Source organism: Orcinus orca, chromosome 19 (assembly GCF_937001465.1).
Source record: "Orcinus orca chromosome 19, mOrcOrc1.1, whole genome shotgun sequence".
Taxonomy (NCBI): domain Eukaryota; kingdom Metazoa; phylum Chordata; class Mammalia; order Artiodactyla; family Delphinidae; genus Orcinus; species Orcinus orca.
In genome coordinates, this window is record NC_064577.1 from 46506317 (window position 1) to 46529352 (window position 23036).

At 46.6% G+C, this 23036-nt stretch overlaps 2 protein-coding genes across 6 annotated transcripts; both read left to right on the forward strand.

Annotated features, from left to right (window-relative positions):
* The first annotated feature begins 1032 nt into the window (after positions 1–1032).
* On the forward strand, positions 1033–12973 carry NME1 (NME/NM23 nucleoside diphosphate kinase 1). 4 transcript variants are annotated; one of them, XM_033410720.2, is made up of 6 exons: positions 1132–1181; positions 3360–3460; positions 8689–8818; positions 10925–11026; positions 12073–12185; positions 12671–12973. In XM_033410720.2, the coding sequence occupies exons 3-6, from the start codon at positions 8693–8695 to the stop codon at positions 12786–12788; spliced, it is 459 nt and encodes a 152-aa protein (XP_033266611.1). In that variant the 5' UTR covers positions 1132–1181; positions 3360–3460; positions 8689–8692; the 3' UTR covers positions 12789–12973. The 4 variants fall into 4 exon arrangements, with proteins under 4 accessions (XP_004282598.1, XP_033266611.1, XP_033266612.1 ...); XM_033410721.2 differs by having other exon boundaries at positions 1155–1181; positions 3360–3505; XM_004282550.3 differs by lacking the exon at positions 3360–3460 and having other exon boundaries at positions 1033–1181.
* Positions 12974–16816: 3843 nt separating this feature from the next.
* Positions 16817–20366, forward strand: LOC105747718 (nucleoside diphosphate kinase B). 2 transcript variants are annotated; one of them, XM_012537794.3, is made up of 5 exons: positions 16817–16972; positions 17254–17383; positions 18321–18422; positions 19216–19328; positions 20111–20366. In XM_012537794.3, the coding sequence occupies exons 2-5, from the start codon at positions 17258–17260 to the stop codon at positions 20226–20228; spliced, it is 459 nt and encodes a 152-aa protein (XP_012393248.1). In that variant the 5' UTR covers positions 16817–16972; positions 17254–17257; the 3' UTR covers positions 20229–20366. The 2 variants fall into 2 exon arrangements, with proteins under 2 accessions (XP_012393248.1, XP_033266609.1); XM_033410718.2 differs by lacking the exon at positions 16817–16972 and having other exon boundaries at positions 16984–17383.
* The last annotated feature ends 2670 nt before the right edge of the window (positions 20367–23036 follow it).

Consider the following 23036-nt stretch of genomic DNA (forward strand, 5'->3'; position numbering starts at 1 on the left):
ATTGAAATTATTCATTTGATACGCATCTTAACTATCTAGGGCCAGTACCCCGTTTTTCTCCTGATTTCCCTTCAGTGTGCACCATTGGGGAGGCTACAGTGGCTGATGGCTTGATGTCAGGCAGCAGTCTTTGTTTACTGAAATGGCAGGCAACATTTTCTTTTTTTTTTTGTCCACATAGTTTTACACTTACAAAACTATGATCCATTTGGAGTGAATTTTCATTTAAAGTGGGAGGTTTAGGTAGAGGTGTTTCTTCTTCTTTTGCCTATAGATGTCCCATTGCTCCCGCACATTTGTTGAAAAGGCTCCTGATTCTGCTTTGTATCTTACCCCATCCATTCCTCCTACAGCAGTCAGAATGATTTTTTTTTTTTAAATGTGTATCAGATGATATGACGCCCTACTCAAAATCTTCCAATCACTTCCCACCAAAACATAATCTTGCTGCTCTCCAACCGCAGTTTCTAGCGCTCAACGCCCACTATAACACTGGCCCTTGGGTAATCACCAGAGTTGCTCCCTCACTTCACGCAGGTCTATTCTACTGCCACCTCCTTTAACCTTTAAAGTAGTTTACTGCTTCAATCTTCCTTCCGCCCTTGCCCTGCTTTTTCTTAACAACATTTGCATACTATGATATATTTCATATTAATTTGCTCATTTATTTATTGTTTGTCCCCATAACCAGCTCCAACAAAGTTTACTGTTATACCCCAGACCCTGAAACAATACCTGCCACACAGAAGTTACTCGATAAAAAATCTGCTTGACAGGCTGGAAAGAATGAGTAAATGTAAAACGAGGGCGACCGTCTACTTTTAGGTCAGGCGCTCGTTCAGACTCAATGAAAAGTGTGAGCGCCACCTCGCGGGAAGCCAATTTGCTCGAGAAAACGGACAGTCACAGAATCTTAAGGAAAAAAAAAAAAGATGGCGGTAGCCAGCCAGAAGAGCAGGAAAAAACAGTACCGGAAGTTTAACTTTGGAAATTGCTCCCTAGAATGACATCCGACTGTCAGGAGGAAGCGTAGGCGAGTGGTGTTCTGCAAAATGGGCCCTCCCGCAGCGGATCTGGGCAGAAGCGTTCCGCGCGGGCGGGTGCCGGGAACCACGAGGGGCGGGGGCGCATTTCCGGTGCCGGTGGCAGCAGAAGGAGTTGAAGCCCAAGTAGCCGGATTGGTGAGAAGGGTTCGGGGTACTGAAAGGAAAGGGAGAGGAAGGGGAGGGGGAGGCGAAGAGGTCGGATGAGTTCCGCTCTGAGAGGTGGCCAGGGTGATGGGGTGGGAGGGAAGCGCCTTTCGACAGGTGCAAACCTGTCAGCTCACGTCCCACGCCACGTGGACTCACCTTTGTCCGTGGCTGCTTTTCTCATCAGGACGCGACCGCAGGGGTTGTGCCTTATTTGTTTCTGTCTAGCGCAGTGCTGGGCTCTGAATGAATGACAGGTGTGTGTCAGGTGGATGTGGAGGACACTTACAGGGACTGTTTGTAGCTCTTTAGCTCCATTTTCTCCTGGGGAATCCATGCTTGTCTCCAGCTTCCCCCGGGAGATCTCCGCCAGTTCTTGGGCTTTGTCTCTTTTTCTTGGAGGTGTAGGGTGATTATCATTGAAGACATTTTCTTTGCTCTTATTGAGTGCTAGGCCCTGTGGCTAGGTACCGGGGACAGACACAGAAGTAATCCATCCGTGTATACAGGCGGCAGGCCAGTGGAGAGACAGAAAACAGAAAATTCAAACATATTGTTAAGGTGCTGAAATAAGAGGTAAAGTACAGGAAGATAGAGCCAGGAGGTGGTGCTGTTATCCACAGAGGGATTGACTTTCAAGGTGAACGGACTCCTTTCTCATCTTGTGGAGACAGAGCAGGTCCTGAGCCCGATCTTTTTCTCTGTAAAAGGAAAAGTCTGGAATAGATACTTTCTAGACTTCCTTCCAGCATGATGTCGCATATCAGATATTACTCATGGCAATAGTTCTCCCACAGTCCACCGTTTATTGGTTAGTCAGAATATACATTACATCTCATGATACAGCATAAGTTGCATAGGGTTGGGAAATCTGGACTTTGGTCCTCATTCGGGTGCTCTAGATCTGTTTCCTCATTTGTAAAAGAAGGGGATTGTAATGAAATAATCTGTAAAACCCCTTCTAGTTCTAATACCATGACTGTGGCGGTAGGTCAAACCATATTTTAGACTGCCCTGTACCAGACATCACTTTCCCATTATCACTGTGGTGTCCCTCATCTGGATAATTGAGAGATAGTGTCTTTTTTTTTTTTTTTTTTTTTACATCCCCTGCCTTAGTTCTGCCACAGTATTGGGTACACAGTAGATGCTTATGTTAGTTCAAAAACTGGATCCTGTACACAGAAGGAAAGCAGAGACTGAAGAAAGGCAGACCACTCCAGATTGGTAGGTAACAGGCGTAATGAGCAACGGAGCTTGAGGCCTATCTTGCGTGGTTGCAAGACGAGTAGATCTCTGCTCTCGCCCATGAGGATTTTAAAAGTATGTGTAGAGGCCTTCACTAGGTACAGTCACATGTTCAGTTCAGATGGTCTCAACAACACATTACTCTCAAGGCTGTGTCCTTCGAACAGCCCCTACTGTGGGGACAGTAGGCAGAGTGTACATTCCAAGGACAGGGGTCGGGGTGAGGAGCCTCCAGTTTCTGGGTTCAGCTGAGAGTTATGACCTCCTCCAGTACTCCGCCGCTTGTGACTGGCCCTTGCAGTCTCACCCCCTTCTTCTGCAGGGTCAGAAGTGTGCCCTGAGAGGTTAGCAAGGGGTTCTGCCAGCATGGCGGTGGCTCATTTGGCAGCTCTCTGACTGCAGTGGAGGCAGAGGCCACAGCAACTGTATAGAGGCACATCCAAGAGAAAACATGGATTAAGATGAGTCCCCAAATAAGTAACAGTTTTCTCTATGAAGAGCCCCATAATCTGAACCATTGATTTCCTACGTCCCCTTATGAGGCAGTCATAATGTCCAAGCCTCTTCTGTTTTGGAGGACAGCTTTTCTCATGAAAGATATTTCAGTGATTGGTAACGACAGGCTTTGCAGGCTGTCATTTAAGGCTTGCTGGGTGAAGTTAGTAAGGGCTTCTCTGTATGCTATAATGTCCTCCAGGCCAATGGAGGGGACCAAGATGGTGGCTAAATGATTGTACCAGTAGAAAACGGAACATGCCCATCTGGCCTGGAGGAGAGGGAGGTTGGTGGCTTTAGGAACTTGACCCGGTTGTACATACCATACATATTGGCCGGGGCAGGCAGCGGTGGACTGGGGGCAGGATATGCCAGACCAGGAACCCCACCTTCTCCCCTCTTTCAACGATGCATGTTTCATTCCAGCTATAGCACATTTCAACAGTCCGGCTTGCAGTAGGACAGCAGGATCCCAGTGGAGATTGAGTGAGTCTCCTTTACCCAGAGGTGTGAATTCACCCATCCCGGTAAGACATCCCATTGGAAATTCCAGTAGATAACTCCTTTCCCAGGTATGATGGGGCTTTGTGTTCTCAGCAGCACAGCACACGGATCCACAGAGAAAGGTGGGGCAGTGGCTGTTTCCCAAAACTTCCTTACTTGTATGGCATTGGGTGTCTTGTCAGGGGTCCCCAGTCTGGCATTTGGGGCCGTAGGTTCTACTGGTTGATCATTCAAATGCATCAGAATCTGGGACAGTACTTTAGTCCACCCGGCCAAGGTGTTTTTACCTGTTAGTAATTTAATCTGATGCTTTACTATTCCATTTTTCCTTTCTGCCAGTCCTCCTGCCTGTGGGTTATAGGGGAGATGGAACTTCCATTTGATGTCATGTTCTTTTGCCCAGTCTTGACCTTTGAAATATAACCCCCGATCACTGTGTATTCAACAAAGGTATCCATACATGGTCTTAGCTTCTCTAATCCCGATAGCGGCAGCCTGGTTTGTGAGGCAACAGGGGACAGCTTGGGTTGGGCCAGATGCAGTGTCCACAAACACCAGAGCATATTTAGAACCCTCACTAGGAAGGAGGGAGCCACTATAATCAATTGGCCAATTTCACATCAGTTGGGAGCTCTGGTGGGTGGCCCCAGACTCCTCTGGCAGTTGCCTTGGGTGTTGTTTAGAACACACAGGACATGCTATTACTGCATTAATTGAGTCACTGTATTTCAAAGGCGGTCCAGCATCCTTGGCAATATGTCATCCCCCTGGGCACTTCAGTGTTCCCTCTTCCTATGCACCCAAGGGTCAGTTGCTAGGACTCATTTCTGGCCTAGGGCATCAGCTTCCTGATTGCCAGAGGATGTCAGTGCCTTATGAGCCAGGGTGTGGAAGACAGTGAGGAGTACCTCAGACTCTTGCAGGTGAACCCAAATGTCTTTTTACGTATCCAGACCCCACAAGGCTTATTTATGATCATTCACCTCTTGTCTTTCCGTTGTCTAAGCCATAGGGTCAATCCCTTTAGAACAGCCCAACTGTCAGTGCAAAACATTAATGGCCAGGGCTCACCAGCCCGCTGGAGGCTGCCGTTTGTTCCTCTTTCCAGGCATGTGTATATCAGGCATCAGTGGGAATTTCCCACGCTCCCTCTCTACAGGCCGACACAGGAACAGGGCCAGGACATTTGGAGGACCTACATTCTCTACAGGGCCTAGGAGCGCCCACATTTCTAGACAGCGGGCCGGTGGTAGGGTACTCCTCTGCTGCAAATAGACGTGTCATTTAGTCAGTGTGGGGGGTTTGAGCCATGGCAGAGGTGGGTAGATGGAACATATTCTGAACAACCCCTTCAAAGGAAGGGAAGTTCTTACCATGATGTGCTGTTTCTTTGTGAGAGGCTGTACCGGGAGGAATGCTGTGTACACTGCTAGAAGCTCTTACTCTGTGGGGGTGTATTGGGTTTCTGCCCCCTTCCAGGGACCAAAAATCCTAGGGGTACTCTCTGTTGTCTCTCCCACAGTGCCCAACCCAGATGTGCTGGAGTCACAGACACATCTAACTCAAATGGTAGTCCGGCTTGGGAGATGCCCAGAACTTTGATTTGCTTCACTAATATTTTTGCCATCTGAAAGGCGGCTTGCTGCTCTGATCCCCAGTCCCACGTATGCCCTCTTATTACCGGGTGGTATAAGGGATGGAGGCCCTGTGCCAGGTGGGGAATAAAAGTCCTCCAAAACCCCCAAATTCCTACCAAGGCTTGCACCTCTTTCACATTCTTAGGGGTTGGATAGGCTTGTACATTATCAGTGACAACTTCTGGGACAACTTGAATCTTACCCAAACGAAGGACGGCCAGAAATTTTACTGAGGTGCCTGGGCCTTGAATTTTTTGTGGATTCACTGCCCATCCTCTCCCTCACAGATGTTCCAGCAAAGCCTGCAGAGTGTCCTGCAACAGGGGCAAGTCTTCACATGTGAACATTATATCATCAATGTAATGGGCCCGTTTTACTGAAGTGGGGAAGGGGAACAGGTGCCGGTCTTGGGCTATAATCCCATGACATGTGGTGGGGCTGTGCAGGTAGCCGTGAGGAGGTCCTTGAAACGTCCATTACTGTCCCTCTCAACATGAAGGCGAATTGATCTTAGGTATCAGAAACCTGTGCTTGTTGAAGTTTTTCCATAAAAGTCCTTGAACGTGAAGCATTTTTGCAGGAACAGTTTTGCAAAACCATCAGAGTACAGCAATGACAAAAGACTTTAAAATGGCCATGGTTAAAGATCTGATGAGAGTTCATTATAATACAGTCGACAAGGGAATTTGATTGTTTTTGTGACATACATTTTAAAATTATAACTAATAACATCATATCAGGACATATCAGATTTTTAGGAATTTCATACAAATATAGCCCAAAGAAAGTTTAACATCACTTCTTTTTTTTTTAAATTTATTTATATTTATTTATTTTATTTTTGGCTGCTTTGGGTCTTTGTTGCTGAGCGCGAGCTTTCTCTGGTTGCAGCGAGCCGGGGCTACTCTTTGTTGCGGTGCGTAAGCTTCTTCTCACTGTGGTGGCTTCTCTTGTTGCGGAGCACGGGCTCTAGGCTCGCGGGCTTCAGTAGTTGCGGCATGTAGGCTCAGTAGTTGTGACTCATGGGCTCTAGAGCGCAGGCTCAGTAGTTGTGGTGCACGGGCTTAGTTGCTCCACAGCATGTGGGATCTTCCCGGACCAGGGCTCGAACCCGTGTCCCCTGCATCGGCAGGCAGATTCTTAACCACTGTGCCACCAGGGAAGTCCCTAACATCACTTCTTATTTGACAGCGTTTCCCATATAATTTAATATATCAAATAGGCTAATTAGTTTAATATCTCTCTTTTATAAGGAAAGAGAATACGTCTTTTGAGACGTTCCAGGGGCCCTCTGGAAAATCCCAAAGTTAGTTCTAGGTCAGCATAACTTTATTTAGAATTAGATTTTGGGGGAGCTTGTCAAAAATACCAAAAGGTTTTAAAACACTAGATTAAATAGGATCTTAGCTCACTGTGAAACAGTACTTAGTTTTCTATTTAACTTAAGTGACAAAGACTCCAAAGGCAAATACAGAAAGTTACATAATTGTAAAGAAACCTTAGCTCTTTTAATAGAGAAGATTCAGTTTTCTTAAGTAATTGAAGATGTGATAAAGACAACATGAAGCACAAGAAATTATTTGGATAAAACCACAGAATCTTTTTTCTGGGCAGGTTACTCAAAAGGTAAAGGAAAACCTCTTACAGTCCCATAAGGAACAGACGAATAGTCCAACAAAACTTTGTCCTTTGAGCAGATGAAAGAAAATTGTTTCAGCTTTATGTAAGTACACTATTGATATCAAAGCTTATTTTTCTTTAGGCCAACTAAATAGAGCTCTTTTACAAGTTAATTTTGACAATACTCTCTGGAGATAGAAAAACATCACCTATATATAATAAATCCATAGACATACGAACATACTGACAGACACAAACAGAGAATCCATAGCTTTCTCTCCAGAACTTTAGCTGTGAATCAAGTATCCACCCACATGGCTGAAGCCTTTTACTAATATTTGCGAGAAGATTTTTAAAATTTGGGGATTCCGTGGTGGGCCAGTAGTTAGGACTCCACGCTTCCACTGCAGGGGGAATGGGTTTGATCCCTGATGGGGGAACTAAGATCCCTCAAGCCGCGCAGCGTGGCCAAAAAAAAAAAAAAAATTTGTACTTGCCTTTGATGAATAATCTTAGGGAAACTGTGGACTAGATTTTGTGGGAGGGTGCTCCTGTAGCAGTCTGTGTTTTCACCACCGCCCCCCCCCCCTTTTTCTTTGGTCTGTGGGCAGTGTTTTAGTTATTTCCTGTGGTGTTTACATTTCAAAGACATGGTAAGGTTTATAACTTCAAGGAACAGAGAAGGAATGCAAGTTTTCTCTTAAGAGTTTTGGGGTGTATTTCTCTATTATCAGAAGTCTAGGGTAACAACTATTTAAAGTTTTTCTTTGTATTAGGCGTTGGACAGCATGGGGCGCTTCATCTGTTTCATTCTCAGTCACCACAACATCCTCCCCTTTGTGCTCCTCACTTTCCCAGGGTTTCTGTCTCTTAAGTGTCCCAATCAGGCTTTGAAACAGCACTTGGACATTAATCTGCAGCAGCTTGTGCTCTCCTAGCTTTGTCATATGACAAGTTAAGATCTCCAATTTATAATCCTGCTCTCTCATCTTGTCTGCCAGCCCCAAAGCTGGCAGAGCAGTGGACACCTGCACGTTCTTCTCTAACTTCAGCTCTTCTTCCAACTGTCTAACTCGAGCTTCAGCCTCTAGTTGTGCATCTGTGGCCAGTGGCCTGCCCTCAGTAGAGGCCAGCCCACTGTGGCAGCCATTCATTTTCCTTCTTTGCTGCTCTGTGTAGTTCCTCTAATAAATGCAATAAAGCAGCCGGTGTTCTTGGGGCATCCTTGTTTTCATGTGGTGGTCTGCAAGTATCAAACATACAGGCCACCCTCCCCACATAGAGGTCGATGTTCAGCTTGGGATTTCCCCCAGGGATGCCTCTTCCCCAAGGCCCATTTCTTCAGTCTCCTGGCTGGCTCACAAATTGTCAGTCCACACACTGGCCCCTGTACAGAGAGGACCAGGAGAGACCAAAGAGGTTGACCACTCCAGGTTGGAAGGTAGCAGTTTTAATAAGTAAGGGAACATGCATATGAGGCTTGTCTTGGCTGGCTGCATTGTACCGACCCACCAGAATCTTAAAGTTTATATAGTTTACATAAACTTATATAGTTTAACTGGGTTCAGTCACATGTTCAGTCCAGATGGTCTCAACAACACCTTACCCTCTCAAGGCTGTGTCCTTGTAACGGCTCCTACTGTGGGAACAGTGTACAGAGTGTATATTCCAGGGACAGGAAAAGGGTGCGGAGCCTCCGATTGCCTGAGTCCAGATCGAGGGTGAACTGGCAATCATGTCCTCTTGACATGACTTAATAGAAGCTTATTAAATCAAATGAAATAGAAATTATAGGCCCTGCTTTTGGACCCTTCCCCACTCTGGGGTATTAGTTCCTAGATGAGGGGACTGAGGAGGAATTAGGTTTTACCAGAGTCCTGGAGTTGACGTTGCAGATTTAAACCAGCTTTAGGGAGGTAATCCCCTTGAGAAGGATAATGATGTAGGCAGGATATTTGTTGTGTTGTTTCATCCCTCCACCTGTCTATCCCCAGGACCATGGCCAATAGCGAGCGCACCTTCATTGCCATCAAGCCCGATGGAGTCCAGCGCGGCCTTGTGGGAGAGATCATCAAGCGTTTTGAGCAGAAGGGATTCCGCCTTGTTGCCATGAAATTCATGCAGGTAAGTGGACTTCATTCTTGCTATTTCTATTATTTCATAGAAATAGGAGAACATCATAGGTCAGCCTCTCTGTTTCTCCCTTCAGCTCATTCTAGGCGTCTCCATTTAGGGTGAACACAAATGTCCTAAAACCCGGAAACTCCTCGGTGGCATCTCCGCTGAGTCTTGGAGCAAAAAAGTTATTTGCGACTTTCAGAAGTAGCCTCCCTTTCCTCTTGGCAATGCAGGGTTCCACATATTGCTGCAGCACTGTGATTTCTGACGCAAAGCCCTGGGCTTGTTTGAGCTCCTGATCGTGAGCTTCCTGAGCAGATAATTTTAGAGACCCCCCCTCCTCCCCACTGTCCCCACCGTTTGAGGCAGGTTGTTTTTCAGCAAGGAAGTCTTTCTATCATTGTTAACACTTGCCTACTGTCTAGCATATATTAGGCACCATCAGGGCATGTAGAGGAAAGTTGTGATTTTGCCCTTGGGGCGGCCCACCTGAAACAGCAGAGGGCAGACACACTTGCAAGATACCTACAAAACAATATTTCAAAAAATGCAAAGGATTGATTGACCAAGAACCCATCTGCAAACAGACCTGGGAAATAAGAATTTAAATTCTCAAAGCAAGTACATTAGGGGATCATCTTCTTTCCCTATTAAGAGTCAACTTTAATGAATGAATCAGAAAAAAAAGAGTGGGGGGTGGGTCACGCAGCTTGTGGGATCTTAGTTCCCTGACCAGGGATCGAACCTGGGCCCTGGCAGTAAAAGCGCCAAGTTCTAACCACTGGGTCGCCAAGGAATTTTAAATTTAGTTTGATTTGCATTTTAGTTCCTGTGTGATGTTTTAGAAAAACTGTGTTAATATAAAAGGGAGAAGACTGATGTTAGTGCTGAGGGGAGAGTGGGACAGAATGATTCGAGCCAGGTATTGGACAAGCAGTGCTCTCCAGAGAGTTTGTATATTAAATTAGGTTTTTTTTTAATGCAACTTTATTGGAGTATAATTGCTTCACAATACCGTGTTAGTTTCTGTTGCACAACAAAGTGAATCAGCCATATGCATACACATGTCCCCGTATCCCCTCCCTCTTGAGCCTCCCTCCCACCCTCCCTATCCCACCCCTCTAGGTCATCGCAAAGCACCGAGCTGATCTCCCTGTGCTATGCGGCTGCTTCCCACCAGCCAACTATTTTACATTCAGTAGTGTATACACGTCAGTGCTACTCTCACTTCGCCCCAGCTTCGACCTCCCACCGCATGTCATCAAGTCCATTCTCTATGTCTACCTCTTTATTCCTGCCTTGCAACTAGGTTCGTCAGTTTTGAAGGTAAAGTGAAATCAAAGTATTGTTGATCGGATATTTACCACGTGCTGGGCACATGTGTTTTTTCGTCTAGGTCTCATGACAACCCAGAGAGGTACTTAATCCTTTTCCCGTGGTTGTTAGTGATAGGAAGCTGAGGCTTGGAGAAGTTAAGTAATGTGTGGTTATCCAGTCAGTGATGCAGCTGGGATTTTAACCCAGGTCTCTCTGACCCCTAAGTGCATACATTTTGTCCTTTATACTGAGTTTCCTATCAAGGGCATGGACTTGGTGAAGAATGGGAGGAGGGATAGCTGCCATGAGCCTACAGGGTTATTTATTTATTTAAATTTTTTTTCTTAAAAAAAAAAATTAGATTAAATTAATTAATTAATTAAGGCCTTTATTCTCTGAATAAATATGAAGAGAAATGGCCTGGTTCAGTTTGCTTCTCATCCAATGCTGAGACCACCTCCCTGTAACATTTTAGCTGAGGCTTGCTTGGGCGTGGAAATTTATTGTATTGTTAGTTTTCCTGTGTAAAATACCATGGCTGGATTCAATTCTAATGTTCTATAATTTTATGCTGATCAGTCAAGGACAGTAGGGGGAAAACTGGTACAAAGCTGAAGCACTTTTAGTCCCTGTCACTTCTTCCCTTTGGTAAAGTCAAGAGTGAATTGGGTTATAATAGAACAAGTGAGCTGAGAGCTCATGTTTTAAACAGCAGGATGGGTAAGTGGGAAATAACTAAATTGCTGGTTCTTAGATAGTTTTGGGATCAATTCTCTTCTCTATCCTGTGGGATAGGCTTCTGAAGACCTTCTCAAGGAGCACTATATTGACCTGAAGGACCGTCCATTCTTTGCTGGCCTGGTGAAATACATGCACTCAGGGCCAGTGGTTGCCATGGTGAGTGTAACATGTGTGGGATGTTGATGTGAATGACTCAGCTGGGAGTGAAGAGTGAAGATTGTGATTCTTGCTTCTAATGCCAGGTCCTCATTGTTGCAGAGGATTCTGAGGCTAGGGCATTGGACATTTAGGGTATGAGTCAGCTCTCTGGCTCACCAAAGACAAAATACCTTTGCTTGCTGAACTGAAGACTCACACCTGGGAGAAATCAGGAGAGATATGCCTGATTGTAAGCTCCTGGAGGTGAGGGAGACTGTCTTGTTTATTGCAGTGATTCTTCTCTTAGTATGTATTGGTTGTCATCTTTGTGCCAGGCTCTTTTAGACACTGGGGATACAATCATGAATGAGACAAAATAGGTAACTGTTTTCATAGCTTTCCTTGCCTACGTATCCTGAAAAGGGAGGATGGGCAGATAATAAAGAAACCAAAAAACATATATATATCAGCTAATGATTAGTGATATGCACAGAAATGAAATAGGATTATGTGATAGCAAGTGAGCGCTTTAGACTGGGTGGTCAAGGAACGCGATTTTCAAGCTGAGATCTGGATGAGAAGGAGCCGGCTGTGTACAAATTCACAGTGAAGAGCATTCTCAACCATGAAAATAGCATGTGCAAAGGACCTGGGGTGGGGGACTTTTTGAGGTACAGAAAGACGCTTGGCGTAACTGAAGCCTGGTGGGTGAAAGGGAAGGTTGGATGAGATTAATTCATAGGCACAGGCAGAGGCCAGATTATGTAGGGCTGTCTCAGCCCTGTACTTCCTGAGTGCTGGGAAGCTATGGGAGGTTTCTACACTTGGTGTTTTAGAAGGGCCACTCTGTGTCAAGAATGGATTGTAGAAAGGCAAGAGGAGGGCAGGGAGACCAATATTCCCAGTGCTGGAACACTTGGATGCCCCATAAGTATTTGTTCAATGAATGAATGTCATTTTAAGGGGGTGCTTTTTCTTTTTCTTTTTTTTTGGAATTAATAGTTTTCAGATTTTCTGCTGAGATTGGTTTCCTTCCTTGACCATATCTTCTTTTGCCCTTGGAGGTCTGGGAGGGGCTGAATGTTGTGAAGACAGGTCGAGTGATGCTTGGGGAGACCAACCCTGTGGACTCCAAGCCTGGGACCATCCGTGGGGACTTCTGCATCCAAGTTGGCAGGTGAGAGTCGGTGCATTTTACTCTTTTCTAAAATCCAAGTGCCACGAGAATTTGGGTTTCTGAAGCTGAGGGTAGACATGATATCATATACAGAGCAATTTGTAATCAGAGTTTATTGTTCTCCTCCTTCTTAATTGGTGTTTGGCTTTGCAGGCCCCCTGCCTTTGGTCATCAACATCACTATGGTTGTGCCTCTGTTGTGAGAGTAGAACCTGGTACAATGCGCTTTGCTGGCCAGAGTCCTTCCTGAGGCTCCCACTGCTCGCATCAGTGTTGCTAGGAGGGCTGGATGTGGAGAGGGCATTCTTTATCCTTACATTAGTGGCAGTCATGGGTTTTTTCTTTTGACATGGAATAATGTACATGGAGCTTTGTTTTTTTCTGCTCCGGTGGCTGTAGGCTTTCTGGCAATGGAAATGAGGGGAGCTTCTGGGCAGTTTAATCCTTCTGACCTTGGTAATGTGGCCATCTCTTTTCCCATCCAGGAACATTATCCACGGCAGTGATTCTGTGGAGAGTGCAGAGAAGGAGATTGGCTTGTGGTTTCACCCTGAGGAACTGGTGAATTACAAGAGCTGTGCTCAGAACTGGATCTACGAGTGACATGGAAGCAGACCACAGTGCTTGTCCCACCCCACTTCCCCTCCCTCTCATGGGCAGGGGCCAGGTCATAGCAAATCTAGTTATTTCTGAGAACTTGCTTTTCATCTGGAGGGAAACTCTTGGAGCTGTGGATGCTCCCTGTACAGTGTTATGTGCTGTCATCAGATTAAAATGTTTCATCTCAAGGAAGGAGTCATTGAGTAAGGTACTTCGTATTGTCGTATTGTTTGTATTCTTTTTTCTTTTTCACGTATTCTGGCTAACCTAAGCTAATAGAGAGTGTAAATACTATATAAGTTATATTGGCCTGAGAGGTCACACATACACACACATTCTTTGCCTGTCCCTCTCTTCCCCCTGCATTCCATCCACTCTTGGCACTGAGCCAGTCAACAGCTCTCTGTCCGGGATCTGCTACGTTGCCAAGACTGTCCTGTGCATTGAAGATTCCCTGGAAATAAAAGATACACTTCCTGCCCTTGAGAAGCTCTCAGGGATTCAGTGGCTGGGGGAGTGTGAGAAGTTGTAACTACTCCAAAGCCAAGAAGCTATGTGGATAGTGGGCCTGGATTTCTGGGATGACCTCAAAAGAAGCAGAAGATATCTTGTGAGTAATTTTGATTAGTTAGGATATTGATTTGGTTGCTTTAATAGAGACAAGATGGAAATTTACTTATCATTTACTTAAAAGTTCAAACTGGAGATCTGATGTAGATCACTGTGACTATAGTTAACAATACTGTACTATATATTTGAAATTTGCTAAGAGGGTAGATCTGTGCTCTCATCACAAGAAAGAGAGAGACAGAGAGAGAGGGAGGGGAAGGGAGGGAAGGAAGGAAGGAAGGAAGAGAGAGAAAGAAAGGTAGATAGAAAGAAGGAAAGGAAATGGTAACTGTAGGAATTAGCGTGATTGTATTAGCTTGCAGCTAGATACAGCCACAGGACTAAGTTCTGGCCAAAGAGACACGAAAAAGTGAAGGTGGTAAATTCAAGGTTGTACCCTGAAAAGGAAGGGATAATCATACTTCCCTTCCCAACTTGCTGGAAGGCGGATATAGGGGTGGTAACCGTCTTGGATTGGTTGGAGGGAACTGAATCTCTGGACCACCTCAAGGATCAGAGCCTTACCACCATCACCACTTCTATGTACCGTACCTGCTTAGATTTTTTTCCCCCAGTTTTATTGAGATACAACTGACAAATAAAATTGTAAGATATTTAAAATGTACAACATGATGATTTGCTGTAAGTTACATTGTGAAAGGATTTCTCCCATGGGGGGGCCACCTTTTGTTTGGGCAGCTGAGGAATAGATGCGTTTCTGTTTCATACAAAGAATGGGGAGTGAAATAGAGTACCAGGACTTTGGGGGAATGAATATGTGTGTAGCGAGGCAGGAGGGTCATGAAACTGCACAGCTCATCTCAGGACTTAATGGAGCTCAGGTTCTTTATGTCTTGGCACAGAAGGAATTCAGCAAGAGACAAAGTGATAGGTAAGAAGTAGATTTATTAATATAGGACACTTGTGAAGGATACAAGTGGGCAGGCAAGAGGGCTTTTCCCTGAGAACTAAGTGGGCTACGTTTTTATAATCAAAGGAAAAGTGAGGAGGGGAGAAGACCACCTTCTTCCTCTTCCTTTGTAAAGATGTTGCAGGAAAATGGGGTGCGAGAGAATGGTCATGTCCCAGGTCTTGGGCGAGCTCCTGGGACAGGCTGCTAAGTGAGGGTACTTGGCTTCGCGCAGGAGAGAATTCAAGAGCAAGCCATAGTGAAGTCAAAGAGGTTGACTGAGAGAGATGCACATTCTGTTACTGAACTTGTGTTCGTGTGCCTGATGCACAGTGAGGCCGGACAATTCCTAAATGTTGGAGTTTGGAGCAGAGCAAGGCTTATTGCAGGGCCATGCAAGGAGACGGGTGGCCCATGCCCCTGAAACCCCCAACTCCCCAAAGGGTTTCAGCAAAGCATTTTTAAAGGCCAGGTTGGTGGGGGTGGGGGTGGTGGGGGTGGTGGGGTAGGGGTGTGGGGGGGTGGAGGGTGGGGTGGGGGAGAGGGTGTGTGTGTCACAGGGTATGTGATCAGCTTGTGCACAGTTCTCTAATTGGTTGATGGTGAAGTAACAGGGTGGTGCCCCAGGGGTTAACATAATCAGTCCATAGGCTCCAGGAGGCCTGGGGGCTCTGTGTTCATGGTCATCAAATAGTTAATATCTTCCATTTGGTGGGGGGTTTTCACATCTGTAAAACAGCTCAGGAAATGTGCCTCAGGTACTGTTATCTGGGTACTTCAGAGAGGAGCTAGAGCAGAGGATATGGGGGAAGGGTCTGCCCCAGAAGGCCCCACAGGGTCCTGCTCAGTTACAATTCCATAGACAGAATGCAGTCTGTGCCAGAAGGCAGAGCAGGCCCGAGGTGCGGGGGTGGTTGGTTTTCATGGGCTGGGTAACTCCATAGGCTAAGGAGTGGGAGGAATATTCTAACTACCTCGGAGAAGGCTCAGGGATTTCCAGGATTTGGGCCACTGCCCACTTTTTGGCCTTTATGGTTGGCCTTGGAACTGTCATGGTGCCGGTGGTTGTGTCATTTAGCAGGCTAATGTATTACAGTGAGCGTATAATGAGGCGCAGGTTCTACTGGAAGTTGAATCTTCCACCATCTTGGGCCTAGTCGGTTCTAACCAGTTCTTGTTGTATCCAGTTTTTCTCAAGGGCTGTGTCATTCTTTAAGGATTGTGCCCTGCCCCCTTGCCTCTTCATTTATACCTTCCACAGTTAAGGACAGTCTTCCCAGGAAGGAAAGGAGAGGTGAAAGGCAGAGGGCTGCTGTTGGCTCTACCGCAAGGTAGTGACCAGACCAAGGGGCAAACGGCTCTGCGGAGAAATATCCAGTGAAATTCCCACTCTTTCCCACAATTGACATTTGCTAACCCTGAAAAGGAAGCCCAAATAAAAGTGTACTGCCGATTGAGGCCCAAGGGAACACTGGGTGTCCTTGCTCCAGAATGAAGACTGCTCGTGTACTGTGGTTTAAATGCTCTGCAACTAGAAGTTTGGAAAGCCAGCAAGGTATAATAGAGGCCTGGACTGTCACAACATCTAACACAGGTTATCAGTGCAGTGCCAGGACCACTAGGGTGATGACACATGATTCCTGTAATCAGCTCACCGCCCTGAGGAGAGAGACTCAGGGGCTCTGCCCACCTCAGGCTGTAAGCACTGCTGGAGGGGTGGGGGTGGGAGTGAGTGTACACTTACTGAGAGGAGGGGCTTGCTGGCTCCTCCAGGGAAGCTGGGCACCACCAAAGGGTGGCTAGTGGTTTGTCAGGCAGAGGAGAGATAGGGATTGTCTGCAAATGTATGACAGGCCTGATTTCTATGAGAGAATCTAGAATCTTGTCAAGGGTGTGTCTCAGGCTGAACTGCATAACCTGGCCACACAATGATGCTGGGGGCAGAGATCATCATCTCAGGGTGGGAACAGGGCAGCTTAACTGGGCTGGGAAGGTGGGTGGGGAGACAGGCAGGAGGGAGCAGGGTATGGGGTATTTTGCTAAATTAGCCTTGGATGCCATCCTCCAGGCAGGGGGAGTCATCAAAGCAGGGCCGAGGGTCAGATGGTGTTTGAGGAGGGTGCTGAGGGAGGCTCCTTGCGGGGAGAAGTGAGGTGGACGCGCATTGGGAGGCCGCCAGTTCGGATGAGGGAGGTGGAGGGCTTGAAGCAGGGCTCAAGCAGAGGGGAGGGAAGGGGAAACTGGATTTCACAGGTAGGATAAGGACTTGTGCTAGACGGGGAGGAGAGAAAGCAGCTCTGGGTGCTCGGTGAATGGGGAAAAGCAGATGGTACTGGCCGGGGTACTGACTCAAGACCAGTAGAGGTTTGCGTGCGCGCGTGTGAGGAGGTACTGAAGACAGGAGCTGGTTTGGACGCGCGCAGTTCTACTTCGGGCACAACCAGGTGGGGTAGAAATCACTTCCTGCCCCTGGAGCCCTCGCTGGCTTATTCTGCAAACCCGGGGCGTGGACAGAGTCGTCCGGAAGCGTCCGGCCTCGCGGGTTGGGTGGAGGGCCGTCCGGGGTGTGGCCGCCGCCGGCCCCTCCTCCGCGGGCTCCCTGCGGCGGTGCCGGTCGCTAAGCTCTCGGCTCAGGCCCGTGTCGCCGCCCGCGCCCGCCCTCTTACCGGTAAGACGGCGGCTCCTATCCCTCCCCGCCCTCGGGCCCCCTCGGTCCCGCAGGCCGGGCGCTCCCCCGGGACCCCTGCCGAGTGTCCTCCGCGGGCACCCGGGGACGGCTGAGGGGCTGCGGCGCGGCGCTGGTAGGGCTGAGGCGTCCCGCAGGCCACGTGTCCCCGCGGTAGCGGCTGGCGGGCGCGGGAGCCACGTGGCCTCCGGCCCGGGGTCCGGGCCCCCTCGAGGCCTGTGTGAACGCGGCCGCGACGCCCTGACCGCACCTGCCGCCCGCAGGACCATGGCCCACGCGGAGCGCACCTTCATCGCCATCAAGCCCGACGGCGTGCAGCGCGGCCTGGTGGGCGAGATCATCAAGCGCTTCGAGCAGAAGGGATTCCGCCTTGTGGCCATGAAGTTCCTTCAGGTGACGCGCCCCGCTCCCCTCCTCCCGCGGCGGCGAGGTCGCGGGTGGTTTTCCTTACCCGCAGCGTCGATCCGAGTGTCTTTTCCTAGTCGGAGTCCCCCTTGGCTGATTTCGGACCCGCGAATACCCCTTTGCTTTGGGCCTCCAACCCCCCCACCCCACCACCCAGGGCTCCACGGGCCCGCTAGACCCTTCCCCGAGGCCCGGGGGTACAGACGCCCTTGGAAGGTTAAGCGGAGGTGACGTGACTCAGGCTCCGGGGCTGCTTCCTTCCCGCGGCTGCGACGGGCAGTGGGCCGCAGGGGGGCAGCAGGGAGTGGATGAGGTCTGCGCCCCGGGCCCACGCACGTCCACCCAGGCACGGGATGGAGGCTGGAATCCTTTTGTGCTTCAGCTTGCAACTCTGAGATGATTGAGGTCTTAGGTGGGGTGTGCCTTACTCTGCCCTTTCTCTGCAGGCTCCCTTTGGCATAGGGCAGTAACTTTATCTTCCAATTTGGGGTACAGATCTGGACCTTAGGGGATAAGTACCTAAGAACTGAAATTTAAACCAAGCTTTCTCAGTTAACGTCTGAAATGTTTAAAAGGGCATTAGGAATGGGCCAGAGGGTTTGATATGACCTCTGTCTGGCATATTTCCTTTGATTGCAGCCAACACTTAACTCCCTAACCACCTCTTTCTAAGGATTATAACATCCGTCAGGTCATTGACATGAGGGTGTCTTCATGATCAGAACAATCTTTCCGCTAAGATAGCATCAGTTTCATGGTTTGGATGTTTTTTTTTTTTAAATACACACCTTATGAATGTGAGCTAAAATACACACCCAGACTTTTAGAGAACCTACCATGTTACTGGTGGGGGGAGGTGGGCAGGTTCTGAGGATGGGAGCCTTTCTAGTTTACTTCCTAATTGGTACCTCCTCTTCAATGCCAGGCCTCTGAGGAACTCCTGAAGCAGCACTACATTGACCTGAAAGACCGCCCATTCTTCCCAGGGCTGGTGAAGTACATGAACTCTGGGCCGGTTGTGGCCATGGTAAGTGCTTGTGCTGGAGGAGAGGGAACCAAGGAAGTAACGGCTGATAGGTAACCGGGTTTGCTCAGTGTCTTCATGTTCCTTTTTAGACATCTTCCGCAGATACTCCAAATTCCTTATTTTACAAAGGCAGCCTGCTGGAGTGAGTTAGTTTACAGACCAACTGGGAACTTGGGAGGAAAAAGGAAGTGAGAATCAGAACTTAAAAAGAGTTCTCTGTGATCCTGTGCTAGAAATGAACTGGTCTATTTCTTCCTGTGGCATTAATGTCCAATTGGAAATGAAGTGAATAGAGGTAGAGGGTATAATAGGGAGTTAATAAAATTGTTGGGAAAGAAGCCCTACTTCCTGTTCCCTGAGGGTGACCTTATCTTCTTTCTGCTTTTCCCTGGAATACATTTTCCCCTTTCATGTCAGTCTTTGCCATGTCTTGCTCTAACAGTCTTCTGCAATGCCCTTCCCACTGATCCTGTTCCAGTCTGCTCACTTTTCTTTACCCTTTCACCACTATTTTTTGAGTTTGTGGCTGCATAAAGATTCTTCAGTCTTTTTAATCTCTGTCTCAGCCAGAGTGGGAAGTCCCCAAGTTGGGCAGAGTTTTTCTCTGTATCCTAGCAATACAGTTGGGATGGAGTATGGAGTATTTTATATCGGCCCCTACTACTACTGGGGTTGGCTGATAATCATGTCACTGATTGGTCTTACTGATACATGCTGTTAGGTAGAGGTAAATGTTTGTTTTTAATGGTCCTGAATGGCAGAACTGATGAAATTCCTCTTCCCTAATGTCAAGGTCTGGGAGGGCCTGAATGTAGTGAAGACAGGGAGAGTGATGCTTGGGGAGACCAACCCAGCGGATTCTAAGCCGGGCACCATTCGTGGCGACTTCTGCATTCAAGTTGGCAGGTAAGTTCCAAGGGACACTGACTTTTCCTCAAAGCCACTTAACTTGGGTTTAAAACAAGTATTTTTGGCATATTCCAATTTTAGAAAATTCTGAACGTTTAAATTAGGTGGTAATTATCATTGGATGAACGCTTTCTTGAATAGTTACTTCTCTAGGCTACTTAAAATTTTAGCCAAGGCATTGCACAAGGGAGCTGCCTGCGGTGGGTCCTTCGTGACGGCAGAAAGTGCGGATAGTGGGGCAAGGAAGGGGTCTAGCCTTGGCTCTGCCCTTTGTGGTGCTGTGTCCAAGGGTGTGTCACTTTTAGCCTTTTTGGTTCCCTAACTCATACAGAATCTCTACAAAAATTTGTATAGTTAGGAGACTCAAATGGAATAAAGGGATTGTCAATAATCGTGAATGTTTTGATTGGACTTTGCACATTAGTGTTGTAAGAAAATACAGCAGCAATGGCTGTTGATAATGAATACGTCACATCTAGTTTGGGTTTTGGTCTGGGTATTCCTGTATTTTTCAAAATTTGAGAAGTAATGTTTTGTGGCAATCTTGGGTACAAGCACTGTTTTGAAAATTTAGAAGCATAATAAAGTTGAACCAAGTGATGCTTTTGGCTTAAGTACTTTTATAGTTTTATAGTTGCTTTTAAGAGTAGCTACTTGGGGGTGGTCAGCTGCTTCAAGGAGCAACTGGCTGAAAAGGTCTTCAGTGACTGTCCTTTGCTTTATCCATTGAACAGACTTTTGTACTTTAAAATGTAACTAGAAATTGTTCTCCTTCTTAGGAACATCATTCATGGCAGTGATTCAGTAAAAAGTGCTGAGAAAGAAATCAGCCTGTGGTTTAAGCCCGAAGAACTGGTTGAGTACAAGTCTTGTGCTTTTGACTGGATTTATGAGTAAGAGGTGGACGGAGCATAGTCCCCTCTGGCACCACCTGATGTGTCCCTGGGCACAGCTCTTCATTCCACTAACTTGGAAGCAGTAGGATGGATGTTTCTTTCCTAAAGTATATCTACCAATAAAGCCTTTGAAAACGGGGTGCAGACTCTGGTGATTACTGGTTACTAAGCTGGAAGAAGACGTGACTTGGTTCCCTGGCTATCGTAGTGTTATCCAGAACAAATTAATCCTCTTGTTATGGAAAAATGATTTAATCCTTCTCAGCACCTGGTATACTTCCAGACTCTAGGAGGGAAAGCAGTGAGGCTGAAGAGGACAAGTGTGGCACTGGCTGTGTATCTGAGGAAACTAATAAGGAAATAATGAACATAATAAAGATCCCAACCACTTTAGCTGATGTAGAAATGCACATTTCTGTACAAAGAATTTGTTGAAACTTGGCAGAATGAAACATAGACTAGTCAAGTTGTCCAGATTTACATTCTTGTTGATTGCAAATTGGGCAAGTTACGTATGAGGAAACGGAAGCCTAAGGACGCCTGTAAGGTGAGGATGATACCATGGCAATGCAGGATTAAATGAAACAATGCATGTAAAGCAGTTAACCTAGTGCCTGGCTCGTAGCTCATACACAAATTTTCCCTGCGACCCTACCTCCCTTCTTACTTTACCCTGGGATGAGGTATTTATCATGCCTATTTCCTGGGCTAGTAGTAAGTGGTTACAAAATCCACATTGCCTGTTCATTTTGCTGGATTGGTACAGTTGTAAAATGGTGCCAAAGAGCACCTATCAATAGAAATGTTCACTATCATCTGGAGTCTGCCTTAAAAATGAGATTACAGAAATATGTGGGTTTATGAATACCTGTTTTCTCAGGAAACCGGTGAAAGCTTTTCATGCCACTTCCATATAAAAGACTCAACATTACATGTTTTGTTTTTTTTTTTGGCCACATGGCTTTGCAGGATCTCAGTTCCCCGACCAGGGATTGAACCCTGGGCCACAGCAGTGAAAGCCCAGAATCCTAACCACTAGGCCACCAGGGAACGCCCTCAACGTTACATTTTTTTATGCACGTTGCTATACTATAAGACAACGACAAACACATCAACAGCTTGGTACAGAAGTGTCAGGATTCTAATTTCAAGTCAACGATTGACAAGAAATTTAACATTTTCTAAACTATTTTTTAGTTTCAAGTGAATCTCATGTTTGTGTGCTATGTGCTTTCACTGCATTAAATGGCGGTTTACTGAAGTTAGATCCTGGGGCAGGCCTGGGGCCTGCATTCTAAGGTGGAAGTGCCCACCCTGGACCCACATGCACAATGACTAAGGTACCTGTCAGCAGCAGCAGCGGTTACTGTATATAGGCTCACTCTGTGCCAGGGTTGTTCTAAGAACTTCACGGACATGAATTCATTTAATGTTCACAACTCTTAGGAAGTTGGTACTAGTATCCTATTTTATAATTGAGGAAACTGAGTCAAGTTAGAGCGCTTAACAAGTGAAGGAGTCAAGTTCCAATGCAAGTAGCTGGCTTCAGACTCTGCTCTTGGCCACTGTGCTTTACTACCTTTATATAGTTTTCCAAGTGACGTGATAAAAGTCATGAGTTTGGAGGGTGATGAAGTCAAATTTGGAGTGGTGAGAGCTGAGAGGAAGGATATGAATGTTAGGACTTAATTTGGTAGAACTGAATGAGGAAGGGTAGGCTATGGTGAGGACAAAAGCACTGCCTCTGGAGTAAGGTTGGGTTTTGGACCTAATCCTATATACCAGTTGGGTGTGTGAAAGTGGACAACTAATTCAGAACCTTTTATGCTTTCATAAAACTGTATTTTAAACATATAATAAATGCATTTTTAAAAATGCATTACTTTTTATATAATTATTTGTTAATAGGCAAGCCCTGCTTTGGCCTGCTCGTGAGGCTTGGAATTCTTAACAGGCCAACAAGGGATGTCAACCCAGCCTCAGTAAGAGTCTGCAGAAAGGAAATAGTTGCTGTTCTCCCCGTCTCACAAGGCTGGATAAACAACACAGTGCTAAAGTTACTTGTTTTGGGGAAACATTTGTTCCTCTTAAAACATGGGCATAAAGCACTTTAGGAAACTAGTTTCCCGAGAGGCGCGTAAGGGTTTAAAGAAGAATGTATATGTCAAAGCTCGGGGTAGTAATTGAGGCCAACCTGGGAATTCCAGTTTACTAGGGCAACTGTTTTCAAGCCATTTAAGGTAGGAAGCAGGGCAGAAATTAGGTTCTGTCTTTCTTGGAGTGTGTTATATTTTTCTAAAGTGATGAAATTAACTACTAAAGATACCCAATCCATCTCATTACTGTCTAACATCCATAAAATTCTCTACAAACTGCTTCTGCAGTAAAAGTTGGATAATTTCCCACAGAGTCAGCTGTTGATAAAGGAGGGTGTCTGCGTTCCCTCTTAAACAGCAAGAGCAAGCTGGGATAATTCATTTACATCCTATGAACCTTGTTGCTGAGGTTAATGGAGCTGGAAAAAAAAAAAAAGTCTCCTAGCAATCATGCCAACCCTGAAACACCATGTTCTGACTAAAGTGATTTAATTTCCCCACAAGGGGTTCACACTCACCCCTCCCGTGTTTTTTGCCTATTCCCTCCAAGTGAGATCCTGGCTCAAATGCAACTATGGCCATATATCCACCCATATTCTCTTCCTCTCGTCAGCCAGCAGTAAATTCTTCCTCACTTGTGCTGGCTTACCTTATGAGAGTACATACAGGTTCTGTGAGGGAGGAACTGATCTGACTTCCCCAGGGGCCTTCGA

What these genes read in the sequence shown, in the direction of transcription:
- NME1 (XM_004282550.3), top strand. Translation starts at nt 8,693, where the DNA reads ATGGCCAATAGCGAGCGCACCTTCATTGCCATCAAGCCCGATGGAGTC. An exon ending in CAGGGCCAGTGGTTGCCATG is followed by an intron (nt 11,027 to 12,072) that starts GTGAGTGTAACA and finishes TTGCCCTTGGAG; the next exon opens with GTCTGGGAGGGGCTGAATGT. An exon ending in TTCTGCATCCAAGTTGGCAG is followed by an intron (nt 12,186 to 12,670) that starts GTGAGAGTCGGT and finishes TTTCCCATCCAG; the next exon opens with GAACATTATCCACGGCAGTG.
- LOC105747718 (XM_012537794.3), top strand. Translation starts at nt 17,258, where the DNA reads ATGGCCCACGCGGAGCGCACCTTCATCGCCATCAAGCCCGACGGCGTG. An exon ending in TGGCCATGAAGTTCCTTCAG is followed by an intron (nt 17,384 to 18,320) that starts GTGACGCGCCCC and finishes CTTCAATGCCAG; the next exon opens with GCCTCTGAGGAACTCCTGAA. An exon ending in CTGGGCCGGTTGTGGCCATG is followed by an intron (nt 18,423 to 19,215) that starts GTAAGTGCTTGT and finishes CCTAATGTCAAG; the next exon opens with GTCTGGGAGGGCCTGAATGT.